Consider the following 16,375-nt stretch of genomic DNA (forward strand, 5'->3'; position numbering starts at 1 on the left):
CTTTTGTTAAGGAGACAAGGCAGAAAAATATCATGAAGATAAATAAAATATCATGAAGATAAAGAAACAGTGCATCCACCTCAGCCCTCATTCTCGAGCTATTTTGATTTCTCTTGACTCTCTGACCACACTGGATTATAGCCACGGCTACAATTAATCACTTTGTCTTCTCTCTATATCCCCCATCCTTTGATTTCACCTCACTTTCATCTTTTCTATTATTCAAATCAGGATTCTTTTGATCCCATGCTGTGGAGTTGGAGAAAAATCAAATCATTTAGTGTTCGGTAATCTTCAGCAGGTTTCAATTTAATGTTTACAGGTAATCTGAACATAGGCTTGGTAAATGAGGTAGGAAATTTTAACAACTATTGGAAAACCTTAGGTATTTAAACCCGGTCACTAAGAATGAAAGGTCCCAGAAAAGCAGATTATATTGAGACAAGGAGACAAAGTCTAAATTCATACCCTGGAGTCATTTTAACAAATATAGAAAAAACAGGAGACTTTTACATATATTTGAATGAAATTTGTGCTATTAATCAGTTTGGGCAGACAGAGGAGACCAAGAATTCTCCCATATACCGTCATGGTGTCATTCGAGGTGTTCCCTTCAAGGTAAGGCTTGAGAGGGAGGAAATCTAATGGTACTATCTAGCATTTCGAATTCCAAATGTCTGAAACAGACTTGCACTGAGACGGCTCCACACTTCTTTAAAGGTGCGGGAAGAATTTAAAATTAATAAAAAGCGAACCCTTTTCCCTTTGATAACGCAGTCGGGTGGCGACAAAGCTCGTTTCGAGCCCTGAAATATCTCGCGATATTCTCGTGGCCCACTACTCCACCTCCTATGGAGGGAACATTCCGGAAGTGACTGCATTCTCTGCGGCAGTCTTCTGTCGGAAGTGACGTGAATATCCCAGAATCCTTGGAGGAAGGGACGCGCTTACCTGCGGTCCTCATGCAGTCCAACGTGGAACGTTTAGCCAGCGTGGTCTGAGCTTTCACGGGAAAGCGTGGACGATTGTGCTCTAAGCTTCGGCTTAGCGGGCCTTTTTTGGCTGCGAAGTTGGTGGGTCTTTTTGCACTGGTACAAGAGCTCGTGGCGGGCCGCGCGGCGCCGTGACCTGGCCTCACTATGTTGGTGCTATTTGAAACGTCGGTTGGCTACGCCATCTTTAAGGTAGGTGGGAGATTGAGCCGTTGGAGGGGAAGGCCTGTATTGAACAAGCGAGAAGAGGGATAAAGGAGAGGCCGAAAGAACAGAGGATCGTGTGGATGCCTTTTAGGTCGCCGGGCTCGGAAAGGAATGAAAGGCCTGAGGGTCCGGTGTTGCGGTGAGCACGTGGCCTCGCCGTTTGGGCGACCCTTTTTGCTTTAGAGAATTTGGCTTAGTTGAAGAGGTGGTCAGGAGCCCTGTTAAGGAAAGTTCTGTATTGTAAATTTAAAAAAAGAAGGTTCTGCATTTATTTTAAAGAGATCGAGTTTTACTGGGTTCTTTGAGGTGAAAGACCCTCAGACCCTCAAATCCCCCGTCCAAAAGAGAACTAGCGTCACACTGGCTTCAAAAGCAAGAGGCAAGTTTATTAATACACAGGCGCCTGCGGGTGCACAGCAAAACCTCAGCAGAAGCTTTGGTGAACTGGCACACCGGGCTTTGGGGTACAGATCTTTTATAGGGAAAAAGGAGTTGTTTCCCGCCTAGCACAGTAACAGGTGTCTCATTGGTCCCTTTGAATCCAGCGTACAGGTCACTTAAAGGGTAAACTTGTTTTTCGCTATGATAAACTTGTTTTTCACTATAGGTTCCCGAAAAACTCATAAATCTCACAGGTTTACATTTTGTTTCCTCCCTGTTCCCGCTTATGATCCCAGTTTGCTCAAGCATGTCCTGTGATGTGGGCAGGGTGCCCTTTCTAACAAGTTATGTGGTGAGCTCACCCTGTTTACTGCATACTTTCTATTTTTCATAATCGGGCCTTAGGTTATGGGGCTGGGGTCTTTCAGAGGAATGATGGAAAGCTTTTAAACAGAGGAGTAACCTGATGTAATATGTCTTTTAACGAAGGTTATTCTATGTAAAGACTATGTTACAGGGAGGGAAGCAAGGACATATTTGCATTAATTAAAACACAACTTGTTTTAAAGTTATGGAGGTGAACGGTGAGGACTCTAAAAAGGTAGGAACTTAAGATAGTTAGGTAAGAAGGCTCTTGGCCATGGCTGCTGGAGATTTGTGGATCTGGGGTATGTGAAACTTGCATTGTCTTTTAAACTTTTAAATTAAATTGTGTAGATGGTACACTTCAGAATTTCAGGTTTGAAGATTAGAGGAGAAATCTGAGCTAGTGATACCAATATGAGACTTGGTTGTTTTAATAGGAAAAGTTTGCACGGAAATGGTTTAACAGTGAGACATTCGTATAGTGGAATGTTATTGGAGTCTTAGAAGGAAAGAGCTAGGTTGAGTGCTCACCGTGTGCTAGTCAGGATCTTTTCAAATATAGCAACAAAAAACAAAGTTCATATTCTAGGTGTGTGTGTTGATGTAAGACAAAAGTGTTAGAACATGGTACAGTTTCAGTTGTCAATCAAAAAACTCAAGTTTGTATGTGTGGTAGGAATCCGAAAGTACAGAAAACTTAACTTTTGACATTTGAAAATATACTTTTATGTGCATTTGTTATGTCAGGTACTTATTTTTTTAAGGAAACCAGTGAAATAATAATTTAAAGCCAAAATACAGCTTTGCTTATTTTTCTTGCCATTGGAGTAATCTGTAAGTAATTGCAGTATTAGCAAGTTTAAGGAACTTTTAGAGCCTTCGTTCCCATTAGAGCTCTAAAATGTGTTTATTTTGCCTTTCTCCAGTCTTTTGGAATCTGGATTCTTTTTTTAGAATTCTGGGTATGCCCTAAATTCTCTTATTCATATGATTTGTCATATTTTGAATCAGTGTCTATCAATGAGTCTGGTGGATTGATTTTAATGCTATTCTGAACTGTATGTTAGGAGGAAGCAGGTTTGCAGTCTACTGGATGCCTCTGATTGTATGAAAGGGAATTGGTTTAGCAACTGTCTGATTTCTAGATGTGGGTCATAAAACTAAAGTATACAACCATGTCTCTTGATGAGTTTCTGGTTTATATTAATGAAGAATACCCTGGCCTATAAAAATAAGTATTTTGTTACAGTTTTCAATGTTATTTCTCTGCAAGTTACTGTTCAAAATTAATGTGGTTTTTGTAACCTAAAGTCAGGCTTGAATATAGAAATACTGATTATTTTAGCATTAATATTCGTTATTGATTTCTTCTGAATAAAACAATGTTCTGAAGTTAAATAGCAGCAATGATCACAATTTTGTGAAACAAATTATGTACTTTCAGAAGGTAAATATTGTATGACATGAATTATCAAAAAGGTAGACATACAGTACATGTTTATTAGCTTCCCATAGTCTTTAAAAATACTGGGGTATAAAATTATATTGGTTACAAGAAAATTCCTGTTTTGAGAATGCTTTAAGAAATTTTTTCACCTCAATTTATGTGGAATGTTTAATATACAACCCAGTGTACACATAAAATTCTATATATATAGTAAAAGTAATTTCAGAAGTTTTATTAGTCATTAAGAAGATTATATAGGGCTTGGAGGTATGTCCTAGGTGTCCTAGTACAGGCCTTATGTTCAATTTCCAGTCTCACACACACACAAAAGAGTTGTTTTTTTTTTTTTAATATGTACTAATGCAAAGATTGTTATACCAACTATTGTAGTTACTTTGGGGGCAGGGTACCAGAGATTGAATCCAGGGATGCTTAACCACTGAGCCACATCCCCAGTTGTTTTTATATTTTATTGAAGAGGAGGGGGGGCCCTGGGGTTGTGGTTCAGTGGTAGAGTGCTCGCCTAGCATGCACGAGGCACTGGGTTTGATCCTCAGCACCATATAAACATAAAATAAAGATATTGTGTCCACCTAAAACTGAAGAATAAATATTTAAAAAAAAAAGAGAGAGACAGGGTCTCCCTAAGTTATTTAGGGCCTTGTTAAGTTGGTGAGGCTGCCCTTAAACTTGTGATTCTCATGCCTCAGCCTCCCAGGCTGCTGGAATTATGCCTGGCTCTTAATTATAGTTACTTCTATTATTACTTATAACTAATATAATTCTAGAATGTTAACAAAACTCAATTTGTGTCACTTGGGGCACAGCATAAGATGAACAGGCAGCTGTTAGTATTGCTAAGCCCAGGCCTTTAGCTGTGCTGTCCAATATAGTAACCACTAACCACATGTAAAACTTTCATGTTTGTCATATAGCTAGTATGAGGGGATGATTTGGGAGTCAGGGGAGAGTGGGACTAGGGAATGAATGCAGGGAGACTCTCACATGTGCCGCACGCGTTCGGCGAATGGGCCGAGTCCGGCGGGAGACGTCGGGATTAAAAAGACACAGGAGTCCGAGGTCCTTCATCCAGGGGGAATCTGACTTTATTATCTCAGCTCATACTTATATATTTCTTTCAGATAGAATAGAAAGCCACTAGTAGGCGGGAGCAAGGAGGAGGGGAAAACAGGTGGTTCATGTCGACTCATAATGAGCCTTCAACCAGGAACCTTATCAGACCCAAGCAGGTCAGGGCGTCCCCACATGACCATTACAGGCTGAAATAATATGAAAACAGACACCACAAATCCTTCAAGGCCTTGTGAGCTGGCCTCTTTGACGTGCACAACAAGAAACCAGGGCTGGATCCAAGCCCTGGGGGCCGGGGGGAGTCCGTGCCAGCACACATGCTTACGGCTGAGCTGTATCCTGAGACCCACGCAGATTTTTTAAAATAAAAATACCTTTAATTTTAATGGTCACATTGTATAGTGCAGCTGTATAGCATAGCATTCTGTTTTTTCATTTTCTTAGAACTTAGGAAAATTTCTGGTGCACATACCAAATGCTTGTATACAACAAAATTACTGAGTAATATATTTTTCCAGCTGTATTGAATATACTTTGCATGCTATATAACTCACCTGTTTCAAAATATTTTTTAGTTGTTGATAGACCTTTATTTATTTATATGCGGTGCTGAGATTCGAACCCAGTGCCTTGCACATGCCAGGCAAGTGCAGTACTGCTCAGCCCCAGCCCCTCACCTGGTAAGTTTTAGGGGGAAAAAAATGCAGTTGTGCCATCACCCCTGCATTCTAGGATGCTTCATCTCAGGAGCCTCTTCTGCCTATTTTTTTTTTAAGTTTTTTTTTTTTAAGATACACATGACAGTAGTATATTTTGATATAGTATACATACACGGAGTACAGCCCATTCCAATTAGGATCCCATTCTTGTAGTCATCCATGATGATGTGGAGTTTCACTGGTGGTTTATTCACATGGGAAAGTTATGTCTGATCCATTCTATTGCCTTTCATATTCTTATCCCCCATCCTCCTTCTGTGTTAGCATCTGCATATCAGAGAGAACATCCATCCTTTGGTTTTTTTGGGATTGGCTTATTTCACGTAGCATATAGTTTCCATTTCCATCCATTTACTGACAAAAGTTATAAAGCCATTCTTTTTTATGGATGAGCAATATTCCATCGTGTATATATATACCACATTTTCTTTATCCATTCATCTGTTGAAGGGTGCCTAGATTGGTTCCATATTTAGCTGTTGTGAATTGAGCTGCTATAAACATTGATGTGGCTGTGTAATTGTAGTATGCTGATTTTATATATTGAGGAGTGGGACAACTGGGTCAAATGGTGGTTCCATTTCAGTTTTTCTGAGGAATCTCCATACTGCTTTCCAGAGTACAGTCTCACCAGTAGTTTATGAGTGTACATTTTCCCCACATCCTCACCAACATTTATTGTTATTGTATTCTTGATAATTGCCATTCTGATTGGAGTGAGATGGGATCTATCTTCTGCATATTTTCAAGTTGTTCCCAGCTGTAGGCAACCAGTGATCGGCTTTCTGTTTGTATATTTTGTGATTTCATGTAAATGCAGTAGTATTTTAATCGTTGTGTTTGGCTTTTTGCACTTGGCATAATGCTTTTGAAGTTATTCATGTTGCATGTATCAGTTGGTACCTTTTTTTTTTAAATTTATTTTTAGTTGTTGATAGACCTTTATTTATTTATTTATATGTGGTGCTAGAATCAAACCCAGTGCCTTACACATGCCAGGCAAGCGTGCTACCGCTGAGCCCCAGTCCCAGCCCCCCAGTTGGTACCTTTTTGAGTAATTTACATCTTACACTATTCAGTTATTGATTTATCTTGTACACAAACAAGTTTCATAAAACATTACTTGTCCATGTTGTCTGTGATGAAGCAAAATGTTAAAAAATACCATCAACTATCAAGTAAAATACAAAATCCCAAATAATAAGAAATGAAAATTAAGATAGTTTTTGGTGTACTGGCACTATTTCCTAGGAAGAGATTATTTCCTGTCTGGAATAGAAAAGGATGCTCTGGTCATTTCTGGCACACTAAGGAATTATTTTTTTCTTTCTTTTTACTGTAAGAATTTTCAAATAGCAGAGGCAAGGTTAGTAATAAACTTCCCTGTATCCCGTCACACAGCCTTCATAGACTCATTTTTTTTATTGGTTGTTCACAACATTACAAAGCTCTTGACATATTTCATACATTAGATTGAAGTGGGTTATGAACCCCCACATAGACTCATTTTATATTAGTGATCACTCATCTCCACTTGATTGTTTTGAAGCAAATCTGGACATTTCATTTGTAAATATATGTGTCCATAAGATAATAGACATGTTTTAAAAATAGCAAACAGTATAAATAGCAGTTCTAAAGATTTATATATATGTGTATATATATTTTAGTTATAGGTAGGCACAATACCTTTATTTTATTTTTATTTTTATGTGGTGCTGAGGATGGAACCCAGTTTCTCACGTGTGCCACTGATCCACAATCCCAGCCCCTAAAGATTTTTTTTTTAATGGTAATAGTAGTTATATACTGATTCTACTTAGAAATGGAAAATATTACTGTATTAATCCAAAGTAAACTTAAAATGGATTTTGTATACAGGTATTTGAAGTTTTCTTATCTAAAATGAATGTTTATAAATTTGAGGCAAATGTAAAACAAATGTATTTTTTTGTTGTTCACACAGCTTTTCTGTTTTTATTAGTAATATTATCTTCCATGTTACTTCATGGTTGGGAACGTAATAGCCAAGTTTTGTTTTCCTTAAGAAAGTCTTTTCAAACCTTTTGGTTAATCACGAGTCACCATGATTTTATGACATTTCCTTTGTTATTTTAACTTCAATTTAAGAGTGGTGATATATCTTCTGATATGCCAATTTTGTTACCCAAATGTTATCTTCATATACATTTCTTTTCAGCTAGAACAAAAAATGTGAATCCTATGAGTTATATCCCTTATTTGATACACATCCTTTTGACAGTCGGTGACCTCCTTTGGATATGGTTCCTGCAGTTTCTGAATAATTTTCAAAAGTTGGGAATATTCTATGAGCCTCCATTAAAAAAAAAAAAACTTCAGTAAATATTTTAGTGAAGTCATGTTTTTTTGGATTTGAAAGCTTCATGTTTTGCAAAATAGAACTAGTATAGTTTATAGTTTTTTCATACCAGCAGTATACTTTGTAATGTTTACAGCTCCATAACTTGTGGTTCCTTTAATATTTTCTCAGTTTGATTTATTTTGACCAACTTTTCAAATTCTGTAAATATATCTAGTTAAGCTGTGTCAGGTTTAATTTGAACAACAAATCTTTTAATATTATCTTGCCTTACTCATCTGAAAACTTAAGTTTTAAAACTTTGCAGTTTTCTTCTTCCTTTTATGGTACTAAGGGCTTAACTCAGGAGTGCTATACAACTGAACTGTATTGACCCTCCCAACCCCCTACTCATTTTGAAATAGAGGCTCACTAAGTTGCTGAGACTGGCCTTGAACTCACAGTCCTCCTGCCTCAGCCTCTGGAGTAGCTGGAGAATTGCAGGCATAGGCCTTAGTGCTGGGCTTTTATTTACTGATTTAAGTGAAACTGATAAGATCTCTTAAAAGCAATGTGGACACATCAGTCAACATAAGCCTATTTTACATGATCAATTAACTCTACTTCCAATCGCTTGTCTTATTGAATATAACGTGTAGGTACAAAGATCTTTTTGTTTTGGTACTGGGGATTGAATCCAGGGGTACTTTTTCACTGAGCCACATCCCCATCCTCTTTTTATTTTGTTTCTTATTTTGAGACAGTTTTGCCAAGTTGCTGGGATTACAGGCATGTACCACTGCGTCTAGTTCAAAGATAATTTTTTTTCTGAAGCATTAAAAAGGAAAAATTAGACATCCTTAAAGCAAAAATTGTGGTATATTCAAACAGTGCAAAGATAAGTGCACAGTGTAATTCCTAAAAGTATGCATGAACTAGTAATTTGATCAAAAGTTTGTACTGGGTTAGAAACCTAATTCATTATTTCAGTTAGAAAAATAGCCTTCACCACCCTCATTTTATATGTATAGTACTTGAAGAATGTAGCAAATGCCTGCATTGGTCCATTTGAAGAAAACTATTTAAATATTTTATTGTAGGTTCTAAATGAGAAGAAACTTCAAGAGGTTGATAGTTTGTGGAAAGAATTTGAAACTCCAGAGAAAGCAAATAAAATGTAAGTAATCTTGAAACCTAGAATTTAACACTTAACATTTAAGATTGTGGCCCCCACCCCATTTGTATAGTGTTACATTCAGTTTTTTGTTTTGAAATCTGCTTTATGAATAATGGTAATATGAGCCTAATTATTATGGATGTTTTATTTGGAACATAGGCCATCTCAGCTTATTTGTATTATTTGCAGACTAGAGTGGACAGCATCCCAAAATGAATATTTTATAGGTATTTGAAAACAGTTGAATTTAAGTATAAATTTCTGTTAAAAGTAATTGTACAAAGCAAGGAATACTGATTTTCTTGCATTGATATTCAGATTTTTTTACTTAGCATATTCATTCTTTATTTTTTTAAGATATTTATTTCTTAAAAAAAATTTTTTTACATGTCTTTATTTTTTTATGTGGTGCTGAGGATCGAACCCGGGTCTTGCCCGTGCTAGGTGAGCACTCTACCGCTGAGTCACAATCCCAGCCCAGCATATTCATTCTTAATGACTTCTACTTCCTAGTTCCCTCTGGTAAAATAAAATAACTAGCTAATAAATTCTAGATAAATTCCTGTCTTGGACTCCTCAAGATTTCTTGGCAAGAAAGTAGAGTATAACTTTGATAGCTCAACTGAAGAAATGAGTGGTGGGAGGGACAGTTGGCATTTCCTCAAGGTAGAGTCAATATAGTTATTCCACCATCTCTGAATCAACTTGTGAAATATTTGATAAATGTGGTCCTAGGAAGAACCACTGTTCCTCTTGATACTTGTGGTTTTGGGAGGGATCTGTATATGATTATGTCCATGGATGCCAACGGATATTTGATAATACTTCTGTTATTGCTAACACAAGGCAAAAGAATAAAAGGAAACTTCTTTTTGGAGGAGGGTACGTCTGGAGATTAAACACAGGAGAAACTTGCTACTGCTGTGAAAGAGTGTTAAACCCAAAGAAATGACATACTAAACAATTAAAGAAGCAAAATATAGATTGTAGTATTTGTAGTAGAACCCCCCCAAAAAATTAAAACAGCTTGAATGTCCATCAGTAATTATATTGTTGCATAAACTGTGGTATATAAATCTCTTCACAGTTCAGAGTTATGTTCATGAAACTCAGAAAGCCAAGCTTCAGGGTAATTTGTTTAACGTGATCCCATTTTTTGTAGTGTCTTTGTTTATATGCATTTATTCAAGTATTGAGAGACTCGAACAAATGCCACTTCAAAAAAGATAGACGTGAGGATAAGGTGGGGCAGAAAAAGATGAATTTATTACTTTTCCTTCAGATTTTTATATTTTTAAGTGATTTTTAATTTTTTTTACATATACGTTATATATATGTATGTGTATACATATATATTTGTTTTGTTTGGTGCTGGGGATTGAACTCAGGGGTACTCAAGCACCAAGCCACATCCTCAGTTCTAATTTGTATTTTATTTAGAGCAGGGTTTTACTGAGTTGCTTAGCACCTTGCTTTTGTTGAGACTGGCTTTGAACTCAAAATCCTCCTGCCTCAACCTCCAAAGCTGCTGCGATTACAGGCGTGAGCCACGCCAGCTTTTTATTTATTTATTTTTTTTAAAGGGATCGCCATGTTCCCTTGTTAGGTAAGAAAATCTTATTTAACACTGAATGTACAATTAATAATTATTAATAGTTACAATTTTTTTAACAAAACAGTTGTTTCAGGCAAATAGAAGACGGATTTTCCTCTTTCAAGGGTCGTGCTTTGCTGGGTTAAGGTAATTCATGGTTGTCAATGATGTATTCCAATTGAAACTGAATCTTGGTGATCTAGCTCAAATATTCGTCACTACCACTGAGACAACTATGAATTAACCATGTACATTTCTTTCTACATAAAATGTAACCCTGCGTATAAATGCATATGGGATAAAAGGGGCAAAACAAAACGTTAAGGAAACAGATGTGACAAACTTGGGGGGTACTGGGGATTGAACTCGTGGGCACTCAGGGCCCCACTGAGCTCTATTTTCCCCAGCTCTATTTTGCATTTTATTTAGAGATGGGTGATTTCACAATCTTCCTGTCTTAGCCTCCCAAGCCACTGGGGTGGTGCGGGGCAACAGTAGACTTTTTAGAAGGTATTTGTACTGGTTAGACAAGTGAATATCTTAAGATACCTTCCCTAAGAGGGATTCAAATATTTTTTCCTTGGGTGAGTTCTGTGTTGTATAGTAAAAGTCATCTGTGTCCATAAGCAGCGGGGATTATGTTGAAGCTTCAACATGTTTGTTCTTGGCCTGAGTTTTCTTCAAAGTGTATAACTTTGTTTGTACGATTCTGGACATTGCTAGCCCAACATTTAGCAGAACTGGTAACTTTAAGAAGAATATTCTAATTTTGTACCTTGATTCTCATCGACAGTCAATTTCTTTTATTGCTACACGCTTTGGAAACACCAACACTTTTTTCATGGCTTTTGTAGAATAATGTGCTTTCATAATATATTTCTTTTCTTTTAAATTCTAGAGTAAAGCTAAAGCATTTTGAGAAATTTCAGGATACAGCAGAAGCATTAGCAGGTAAAGTAAGAGACTAGAAGCTTTTTTTTTTTTTAAATTTATTTTGGTGTTGGTAGTTTATTTTCCTTATTAAAAGGTTGTTTGCTTCAGTTGCCTGAGTTAACCTTATTCAATGTTGTCAATGATGCATTCTTAATGGAACTGAATTTAAGTGATCTAACTCAAATTCGTCACTACCACTGAGACAACATTGAGTTAGCTTTTTTCACCATAGGGCTGGTTTTCCCCCATGTGATGAGAGGTGAGAAGTGGTTAAATTGATCTCCCTGTGGAAACCAGCAGCATAATGCTGAAGCACAATTCATTAAAAGCTGTTCTGCAAGGGACCAAGGTAATGTGGTTAAGTACACAGCTCTCTGATAGTTTGATCCAAGGGTAAAGTTGAGACTAGCTGGGATTCACAGTTAGGAAAAAAAAGATAAGGCTCTCCAGGGGCATACATTCAGGTAAGCATATCAATGTAATTAAAAATCATAGGAAAACTAATAGTTTTTTGTTTTTAATAAACTACGGAGGGTCACAATAGTTTTGTTTATATTAAGTTAGCAAAAAAGAAGGAGGACAGATAAAGTTGCTGAAATTCTATATTGCAAATCAGCCAACTACTTGTGTGATAAAATTAGGAAATGAACATCTGTAAGGAAGAATATTAAAATTAAGAATTTGACAGATAAAAAATGATTTATTCATCAACCATGGGAAAAGAAATGATTCTGAGTGAAAATTGAAAATAAATATGCTTGAATATTATTGGCCACCTATCCTTGCAGAGGGTAGGCTAAATGAGGATCCAGTAATGAGGCCAGTTTGTTTGTTTATTTATTTATTTATTTGGTACTGGGCATTGAACACAGAGGTGCTTTAACCACCAAGCCATATCCCCAATCTTTATTTTTTATTTTGAGGCAAGGTCTTGCTGAGTTGCTGTAACTGGCCTTGAACTTAGGATCCTCCTGTTTCTGTCTCCTGAGTTGCTGGGATTACATTCCTGCACCACTGCCTGCTCTGGTTGTTTCTTTTTTTAAATAAGTAGTTCTAAGGCTCCTTCAGCCATATAGCACAACAATGATATTGTTGCCCTGGAGAATTCTTTAAAAGATCTGCTTAAGTATGGGTAGAATTTTGATAAAATCCCAAGCAATATTGTGTTAGCTATACTCCAACAGTAGGGGGCATTGTTTGCATAGATCATGATATTACCTGTTCCTCCTCAAATTGTGAAATGCTGCATCCTTGATCCCTAGTATCTTGTGAATTCTTTTTTTTTGTATCATTGCTAATGTTTTGGAGATACTTTTGACCAGCTGTTATTAAACATATTAAATGGATAAGTCAATCTTTGCCTAAATGCAAAGCAAGATTTTACTATTAATAGCTAATAGGTTTATCTCATAGTGATTCTCAAATTTGTCACATTGTTATTTAAAGTCATATCTCTGGCTAGGAAAGTATATTAATAGTATAGTAGAATGCATACTTTGCATGTGTTGGGTTCTGGGTTCAATTCTTAAAACCACCAAAAGTAAAAAAAGTCAAGTTGCCCTGGCCTAATCTCCACAATGCAGAGATTGCTGTAAATTGACAAAGTTTTAGATTCTAGGACAGCATCTGGCTATACAGGATTTATAATCATGGGGTATATGAATTCGAGTAAGTTCTCTAAGGAATCTAGTCATAAAAACCTGTGGTACCTTTTCTTGTTTTTACCAGTAAGGGAAACATCCCCTTAGAGTTTTGTTTTGCAGTACTGGGGATTGCCTCGTCCCAGTTTTGACATGATAGCACCAAACTTGTTATCTGTAAATGTCACTATGTACATTTTAAATCCCATAGCTTTAAAAACTAGAGTTTAATGGAGTGTGAAACCAAGATTCTGTATGGGTCCCAGAAGTTCATATATGGCATTAGTATGGAGAGGCTTGTTTTTACTCTTGCTTATGTTTTATATTAAATATAATAATAAATTTTGATATGGGGAAGATACATATAATTATTAGAGTAGGAATTTTTAACTTAAGAAATGAGGATGAACACTAGGTTATAAATAAAAGATGATATAGAAGCAAAAGTTAAATTTAAACTTTTCAATTAAGAAGTTTTTCTAGGGGCTGGGGATGTGGCTCAAGCAGTAGCGCGCTCGCCTGGCATGTGTGCGGCCCAGGTTCCATCCTCAGCACCACATACAAACAAAGATGTTGTGTCTGCCGAGAACTAAAAATAAATAAATAAACATTTTTTTTAAAAAAAGAAGTTTTTCTATTTATGTACATGTAATAGGTAGGTACGTGATGCTCAAACCCAGAACCTTAAGCATGCTAAACAAGTGCTCTGCCACTAGTTACATCCCCAATCTGAGGGTTTAAAACCTTACATAAGGAAAAAATATAAAGAAGACCTTTTTCTCTCTCTCTCTTTTTTTTTTTTTTTGATACTGGGGATTGAACCTAGCAGCCCTCTACCACTGAGCTACATCCTTAACCCTTTCGATTCTTTTTATTTTGAGACAGAGTCTCACTAAATTGTTTAGGGCCTGAGCCTCCTGAGTCAACTGGGGTTACTGGCATGCAAAGAAGACTGTTGTTAGAAGGATAGATTTTAAGGAATCAATGTAAAAATTATAAGAGTTTAGAAACCTGCAAAAGCTATGTGAGAGCCAGATGCTTTCTGTCCTCACCTTGAATCTTCCCAGATAACTGATGCAATGGACTTGTAATTCAAATGGATGACATGGAATCAGGAGGGAAGAACAGGTACCTGGCTAATGAAGCAAACTGCTTGACATTAGAAACTGGCAGGTCTTTCTTTCTGCTAGGCATACTTTTAACCTCAGGCAAAGTGTTAAGTACATATGGGTCTGGAAGATGGAAGTATATATATCTGAGGAAGGGCTTGTTAACAGGAGATTTACAGGCACAGGCCTGATGATACATCTGGTTTGGGGATTAGCAAAAATAAGGCTTCCCTCCACTCAAACATGCTTACATGGTTGCACAGCCTTCCTTTTTTCTAATACTCATTTTGATATGATTTTAGGGTATTTTGCAGTCCAGGACATCAAGCCAGTCTATCTGAAATGACAGGAGAATGAATCTAAGACTTTACTATCCTCTCCTAGAGTTTGTGAGAACATTTGTGTGACATAAAGATAGAAACCCTTCTTATAAGATATGTAACTATTCACATTGATTGTTTCAGAAGTGACATTAAATTTGGGCCTTTCAAAAGGAAGTATTTGTTTTGCTTTAAATTTTAAAATACGTTCTTGCAGTTAAAAATCTGAGGTAATTCTTGTGTTTTTCTTTTTTCTAAAAAGCATTCACAGCTCTGATGGAGGGCAAAATCAATAAGCAGTTGAAGAAAGTTCTAAAGAAAATAGTGAAAGAAGCACATGAACCTCTGGCTGTAGCTGATGCTAAACTAGGAGGAGTCATAAAGGTAAAGTAGGGGTGAGGGTTTGGCCTGATGATAAGAGTATGTGCCGAGTATGCACAAAGCCCTGTGTTAGGCCCGCAAACACTAAATTGAACATACGAATGAATGAATTTAAAGTCATGACTTTCTTTTATGCCTGCTAGTTTGATCTCACAGGATGCTAATTACAAAGCCTAGCCTTTGTAATAAGTTGTTTGTCTTAAGTTTTCATATTACATCTTTTTTCCTAAGCTACATAATAATTCGATTAGTATTAGCAGAACCTGTTCATTGTAGAAAATACAGATTAACAAAAAAAGATTAAAATTAGCCCTATCCCTGCTACTCATAATCTCTTTTTTTATATTATATCTGACAGTGGAATGCATTACAATTCTTATTACACATACAGAGTACAGTTTTTCAACAAAAATGGGGTCATGATTTTATTTTTTAGGTGTTTATTAGAAATCTTTAGTAGGGGGATATACTTGCTAGAAATAGTTAGAGTGGAAGGAAAGCCTGGAAAACTAACATACCAAACTCAAAATGTAGAACATTGAGATCCATTCATGATAGATTGATGTTTAGTAGTTGAAGTAAATATTTCTGCCACAGGCTAATTGTTATCATAAAACATACCTCTGAATCATGAAGTCGGGAAAGAACTATGTGAAATGGCCGCAAAGTGCTAAGATTTAAGAGCTTTAGTAATAAGTCAATGGTTAATTTTAAGAAGTTCATTTAAATAGATTACTTCTAATACTATTAGGCAATGAGCTTTTCTTTGATGATTTCTCTCTCTCCATCCTTTGCATTACACACAGGCTTAACTTACATATATATATAATATATATATATATTATATACATATATTTGTTGTTGTTGTTAAAGGCTATAACTTTTAGCACATTAGGAAGAAACAGACATTTTCAGTATCTTTATGAACTGAAGTATTCAAATTCCAAGTTGAGAATGTAGACATTGTACTCAAGAGAATGAAAGCCTGAGAGAATATAGTAAGCAGTACTTGAATCAAGTGTTCATACTTGTGGTATAAGAATACCTACAAAGGCATGCAGAAGGGCATATTGATGATAGGTATCTTTTAAAATTATTTTTATTACTTAGTAAGTTTTTATACAGATTATCATGTATAATACACTAAATTGTGGCAGGGGGTGGGGGGCAGGGATTGAATCCAGAGGCACTTAATCACTGAGTCACATCCCCAGTCCTATTTATTTTTTATTTTGAGACAGGGTCTTGCTAAGTTGCTGAGGCTGGTCTGGAACTTGCAATCCTCCTGCCTCAGCCTCTCAAATTGCTGGGATTACAGGTGTGCGCCACTGTACCCAGCTATATAATTTCTTCTTAAATGAGTTTTGCATACCTGTTAATATTTGCATGAGATAGACTAGAACTATGTAGACCTGTGTGAAGTAGTTAGCCAATACACTGCAGTTTGGAAAAATGAAGGTGTGTAGGGGAAAGAAAAAATTATCCCATTGTGGGTAATTTGAATTTGGCAATCCTACTGTGTAAGCCTCCCAAACTGTTGGGATTACAGGCGTGTCGGCTTCATTACAATCTTATAAGTGTATTACCTTTATACTTTAATTTTGTTTTTAATTAATTACATTTGAAAGTCAAATAACAAAGTAATGAAAGATCCTCAAAGCCTTTTTTTAAAAAGGGAACAAAACTACTAAGTCAAA

General features: G+C 36.4%; 2 protein-coding genes across 7 annotated transcripts in view; one reads left to right on the forward strand and one right to left on the reverse strand.

Annotated features, from left to right (window-relative positions):
- SUMO1 (small ubiquitin like modifier 1) overlaps positions 1 to 16,375 on the reverse strand; it is a 94,246-nt gene that overhangs the window by 53,983 nt on the left and 23,888 nt on the right. The gene's annotated exons all lie outside the window — the stretch shown is intronic.
- NOP58 (NOP58 ribonucleoprotein) overlaps positions 504 to 16,375 on the forward strand; it is a 33,401-nt gene continuing 17,529 nt past the window's right edge. Inside the window, exons 1-4 of one of the 3 annotated variants that reach the window (XM_081261585.1) lie at positions 504 to 1,184; positions 8,625 to 8,701; positions 11,194 to 11,246; positions 14,560 to 14,681. In XM_081261585.1, coding sequence (XP_081117711.1) covers positions 1,140 to 1,184; positions 8,625 to 8,701; positions 11,194 to 11,246; positions 14,560 to 14,681 — 297 coding nt within the window. In that variant the 5' untranslated portion in view covers positions 504 to 1,139. Of the gene's footprint in view, positions 1,185 to 8,622; positions 8,702 to 11,193; positions 11,247 to 11,460; positions 11,578 to 14,559; positions 14,682 to 16,375 lie in introns of those variants that run through there. The other 2 variants (XM_081261584.1, XM_081261586.1) reach the window with 2 other exon arrangements.

This window comes from Spermophilus citellus (genome assembly GCF_964194105.1).
Source record: "Spermophilus citellus genome assembly, chromosome: 11".
In the NCBI taxonomy this organism is placed as follows: domain Eukaryota; kingdom Metazoa; phylum Chordata; class Mammalia; order Rodentia; family Sciuridae; genus Spermophilus; species Spermophilus citellus.